The following is a 5,683-nucleotide window of genomic DNA, read 5'->3' as shown; positions in this document are numbered from 1 at the left end:
TTCTTGGGTGGAATGAAAAGATTTGGCTTTAAAAATTTTATGAATTGTAATAAAGTTTGTGAGAGAATCATGAATTTATGAATTGAAATAAAGCTATGATATTGTCTACCATAGTATTATATTGTCTAGAGCATGAACTCTTGTGACTTTATTTTGACTTCCTTACCTATAAACCCATGATCATAGAGTCTCCCCCCTCATTAAGTACACCACATAGAGCCACATTTGAAGCCTATAGATTACCTATGATCGTAGAGCCTCCCCTCGAAAACAATACACCATAGAGCTTCCCCTAAAGCCTATGGATTTCTAAAAGAAACTCCCTTTAATCGAGACTTGACTTCTTTCTTTGGAGACCTTGAACAATACACAATTTGTTTGACACTTTTGACTACGATTTTTAGGCTTACAACTTTTTTGTTCGACATAGCCAAGTTAAGTTCATAGTCTGATACCATGTTACTAATCACGAATCTCTACAATGTTATATGATATTTGTCCACTTTGAACATAATATCATGGGTTTGCTTCGAGCTCCCACAAGAAGTCAGGTTAATGAAAATGTATTATTTAGTTATAAATCTATGATCATTTTCGAACAATCTTCAACGCTGAGAGCATCAGCCACCAACCAATTGTTGTTCCAAGTCACCCAGAAAAAATGCCCGTATATCTAAAGGGTAACAGATTTAGGTGAGTACTTTTTTGGCGGAGATGCAGAAAACCAGTCACGGTTTTTTCGGCCTCCAAATCGGGAGACGCACGACGGCGACGGCGATTAACTCCGCTGTAGTATGATACCCACACCGGAGACGAAGACCCACTGCTACAACCTACCGGCATTTACCGGCTCTGAATATTGAGACCAACGGGGCCGGAGTGACTGAAGGACACCCAACGCTCAAAAGGCGACCATTTCTTTTCTTACTTTGCTTATTGGCCACTGCATTCGTCCTTTTCTCGGCTTCGTGGAAAAAAAACATTAATAATAATTAATAAATAATCAAAATAGTAAAATCAAAGAAATGCCTTTTTTTGTTGAATTACTGAAATGCCCTTTAAGCACATTGAAGATCATAAATTGAAAAATTTGAAACCAAAGAATTATCTATTTCAAGCATTAGATCATTCGATCTCTCAGAGACAACCCACAACAAGGATACAACAAAAAAAACATGTCAGATTTTATGAAGTAGAAATATCAAGGTTCGACATGGGTAAAGCGTGCACATTTGCAAGCTCTTCGAAAGAAGTTTGAAATGCTGCACATGAAGGTAGGAGAATCTGTGAATGAGTATTTTGCTCGGACCCTTAGCATAGCCAACAAGATGAACTAAATGGTGAAAACAAAGAAGATGTTGAAGTAGTCGGAAAGATTCTGGGATCTATGACCCCCAAGTTTGATTATATTGTGTGTTCCACTGAGGAGTCCAAGGATACAACCATCTTAACCATTAATGAGTTGCAAAGCAGCCTGCTTGTGCATGAACAACACATGAGTTCTCATGTTGAAGAAGAACACACTTTGAATATCACTCATGGTGAACAATCTAGAGGAAGGGGTCAAGGTCGTGGAAGTTTTAGAGGCAGAGGAAGGGGACGAAGCAGACAAACCTTCAACAGGGCCACAGTGGAGTGCTATAATTGTCACAAGCTAGGACATTTTCAATGGGAATCTCAAAGCAAGGAGAAAGAGGCAAACTATGCAGAGACTCAAGAAGAGATGTTGACGGCTTACGTGAATATGAATAATACCAATAGAGAAGATATGTGGTTCCTTGACTCGGGATGTAGCAATCATATGTGTGGGAAGAAAGAATATTTTTTCAGATTTTGATGGTAGTTTTAGAGATTGCTTGAAGTTGGGCAACAACTGAAGCATGGTTGTAACAGGAAAGAGTAATGTACGGCTGCAAGTGAATGGAATCATACCTATATGCCAGAGCTGAAGAACAATTTGTTGAGTATTGAGAAATTGCAATCAAAGGGGCTTACCATTTTGTTTCAAAATGAAACATGCGAGGTGTTTCATCCTGAGAGGCTTAATCCTGGAGACAAAGATGTCTTTGAATCGAATGTTCGTACTGCATGCTATATTTCAGCCTGTAGCATCCACTTGTTTCAATACAATCACAAAATATATTGAACAACTTTGACACCGTAGATATGGAAGACTCTTGAGCAAAAGAAGATGGTGGATGGTTTACCACAGCTCAATTCTCCGCTCGGTCTAAAAATGGTGTGGTTGGTAAACAATCATCAATTTTTTTTGTCCAAAAAAATTAAAAAGAAGCATGTTTTGAAATTTTATTGAGAGTGGAGTTCAAACTCTGCTCTTTTTCACTTCATGGTTCTTAATCATCTGGCTTTGTCATTTTTTTTTTTTTTTTTAGGATCCATGGAAGTCAAAAGACATAGAATTAATCCTCTAATTTTTAGAAATGAAAACTTTATTTTATTTGAGAAATTTTATTGGGTTGGAATTTACCATATACGTTGGAATTCGATTAGCTATAAAATGGTTTTTATAAATAATTTTTATTTTAACTAATTGCTCAAAGGTTATTATTATTATTATTATTATTTTTATAATAATGGTAAGGTGAATATAACTCAATTAGGTTGGAGGTTCTCTTTCATTCATTGATCTATGTTTTAATTTAGGTTCATTTAAAAAAAAAAAAAAACAAAAATCCGTAACTCAATTAGTCATCAATATTTCTAAGAAATTCTCGTTATATAATAAACCCAATCTAACTCGATCATAAAATTTTTAGGTTAAATTAATTTATTTCATTTACTCAAAACTTTGAGTAGAATATTAACCTTATTTATTTATTTTCAAACATTTAATTAAGCCACTAAATTTTAATATACATTTAAAAAAGTGGTTGAAGAATAAATTAAATTAAATTAAATTAAATAAAGCAATAAATATGTACCAACTTGGCAAGTAAAAATGTATCTTCAAAAATTAACCATAATGCATGACATAATTAGTTCATAATTCATCGTTTTCCCCATCACATTCATATTATGTTTTCCATCTTTATATAAATCCTTCCCTTATTTTCAATCTTCATCTTATCTCTCATCGGAATTATGTGGACCCAAACCCTTCCGATCATGGCCGCTTTCATGACTACTTTCATGTTCCTCCTTGCCCTAACCAACGCTCAAAACGCCTCCGGTGACTACCTCGCGCTTCACAACCGCGCTCGAGCCCAGGTCGGCGTCGGCCCCATCCAATGGAGCAATACCGTGGCCGCGTACGCTCAAGTCTATGCGAAAAAAAGAAAGGGTGACTGTGCCATGATTCACTCAACCAGGCCGTATGGGGAAAACATAGTTGCTGGGTACTACCCTGGGTTCACCGGGGTAGATGCGGTGAAGCTGTGGGGGAACGAGAAGCTGCTGTATGATCATGCGTCGAATAAATGCGTGGGTGGTAAATGTGGGCACTACACTCAGATGGTGTGGCGGAGATCGGTGCGGCTTGGATGTGCTAGAGTGCACTGTAAGGCTAATTCTCAGTTTGTTGTTTGCAATTATGATCCTCCTGGCAACTATATTGGGGAAAAGCCTTATGATTCTTGGGTGGTATGAAGGGATTTGGTTTTATAAATTTTATGAATTGTAATAAAGTTTGTGAGAGAATCATGAATTTATGTATTGAAATTAAAGCTATGATATTGTCTACAATAGTATTATATTGTCTAGAGCATAAACTCTTATGACTTTGTTTTGACTTCCCTACTTATAAACCCATGATCATAGTGTAACGCCCCTAATTTTCTCTAACCTAATTAGCGTCGTTACTGCATACTTGCATAATCAACCGAACTAGAATTCACGTAAGACAGTCTCAAATACGACAATGCATTCATTATTATAAGTTATTCATACCTGGGGAAAACAATAACGGCAACCTAACCTAGAAATAATCAACAGAGAACAAGAGGAAACAGTTGCAATAACTATGAACCCAAAAGAATCCCACAAGGCGCCTACAACACTACAAACTCTCCTCAAGATTTCCATGGCCTTCGCAGCATCCACCGTCAGCCGTACATGGGAGCCTTGCCCTTACCTGAAAATATGGGTAGCACGTGGCTTGAGTATTATATAAAATAAACAGTAAGTCACCGCACATACGGATACAAGAAGTCGCACATAATACACATACATATCGCACACAATACACCTACATGAGCACAAGTGTTAAAAGAAAGAAACCGTGAGAGGGGTATGTCTTCCATTCCTTCCCAGAGCCTTAGGCCCTTGCTTTGTCCAGGCGAGGGTTGATGCGTGGTACTTTCCCACACATGGCCCACGCGTGTGACTATGGGCCCACTAAGCGAGGTCGCAAGCGAACTCCCTGGGCCTGGCTTGGTCGGGTATGTATGACATACAATACCGGACGTTAAGGACAAAGGAGGGCCTGCATGATATTGTGGCGAACACAATATCGAACATACGCGTCCATACCATTAGTAGCATAACGGGGGAGTGCCCCGGTACATAACCATAGCGTGCATGAGGTTCTTAAGGTTTACCTCCATGGCATTATACATACAATGTTCCATCCCCTCACCGCATTACATAGCATAACTAGGTCAGCATCGAGCAAGCTTATCATAGCATACTAGTCGTCTCATTCATGGTATGCGGGGTTCTCATTACAATCACGACATGTCAATCAAGCTCATACATACAAGGTAGCAACTGTGTCACAAACATCATATACATAAATATGGCATACATAGCATTTCACTGCAAGAAGCACATACATAAACAAGGCATACATAGCATTTCGCTGCAAGAATCACATACATAAACATGGCATACACAACATTTCGCTCCAAGAATCACATACATAAATGTGGCATACATAGCATTTCACTGCAAGGAGCATCTAGCCTAACATACATCAACAACATACATGGTGTATGCAAGGGCCACGAGGCACGCACCAACATACATACATAACTCACGCCAACAGTAAGGTTACTTACCTCCTTGGCCTTGGCTGAAGTCACCCACAACGCTAACTCTGGCGCCTAACTACCTCCTATAAGATAACATGATACACTTAGAGCCCTTTACCACTATCCCTTATGCCTAACTACCAAGGTACGTCCCTATTGCAAACTATTTCATCAAAATGAAGTTATACTGACCTCAATTGGTTGAAACAAGGGTGGGAATGACTTCAGAAGGGTCGAAAACCTAGGAATCGGTAACCTATTCAGACGTCAAGCCGCCAAGCCGTACAGCCAAGCCGAACCTAGCTAAGCTGGGAGTGCGCGGAGCCGTCAATGGAGCTGCAGCAGACGGCTGCAAAGAACACTACCGACGCAAGGTTTCTAGGCGTGCCACCTGTTTGGGCCGAAAGGGAACGATGCCCAGAGGTGGTGTCCGAGTGCGGCCTGCGAGATGCGGCCTGCGCGGTGGCCGAGACGACTCGCGGAATACCAAGGGTCGACCCACGCTTGTCGCTTCGTCTTCCTCGTCTGAAAATCCTATCACGAAGCTTGGCTACTGTCGCTGGTGGAAGCGTCGTCGTTCGTTCGTCTCTAGTGGCGCGTTTGCCTCTCCTTGCTCCGTAGTCCCCTAGAGTCCGCTCCTACCTAAAGGAGGCGGCCTCTCCTAGGGTTTAAGAGGGCTTGCGTGGATCCCGCCG

At 40.3% G+C, this 5,683-nt stretch overlaps 1 protein-coding gene and 1 long non-coding RNA gene across 2 annotated transcripts; one reads left to right on the top strand and one right to left on the bottom strand.

The window, feature by feature from the left end:
• Window positions 1-3,126: 3,126 nt before the first annotated feature.
• LOC111470471 (basic form of pathogenesis-related protein 1-like) lies at window positions 3,127-3,606 on the top strand. The gene has a single exon (XM_023116025.1). It carries the CDS (start codon window positions 3,127-3,129, stop codon window positions 3,604-3,606), a length of 480 nt encoding a protein of 159 aa, XP_022971793.1.
• A 243-nt stretch (window positions 3,607-3,849) lies between these two features.
• On the bottom strand, window positions 3,850-4,248 carry LOC111470487. The gene is made up of 2 exons (XR_002715040.1): window positions 4,209-4,248; window positions 3,850-4,090 (listed from the first exon to the last, which is right to left on the bottom strand). It is a non-coding gene; the product is annotated as an uncharacterized LOC111470487 (long non-coding RNA).
• Between the last annotated feature and the right edge of the window lie 1,435 nt (window positions 4,249-5,683).

Source organism: Cucurbita maxima, unplaced genomic scaffold, assembly GCF_002738345.1.
Source record: "Cucurbita maxima cultivar Rimu unplaced genomic scaffold, Cmax_1.0 Cma_Scf00045, whole genome shotgun sequence".
Taxonomy (NCBI): Eukaryota; Viridiplantae; Streptophyta; class Magnoliopsida; order Cucurbitales; family Cucurbitaceae; genus Cucurbita; species Cucurbita maxima.
Note: the sequence above shows the minus strand (reverse complement) of the source record. Positions and strands in the feature narration are given on the sequence as shown.

Bases quoted from the DNA above. Each gene is read 5' to 3' on its own strand.
- LOC111470471 (XM_023116025.1), top strand. From the start codon at position 3,127: ATGGCCGCTTTCATGACTACTTTCATGTTCCTCCTTGCCCTAACCAAC.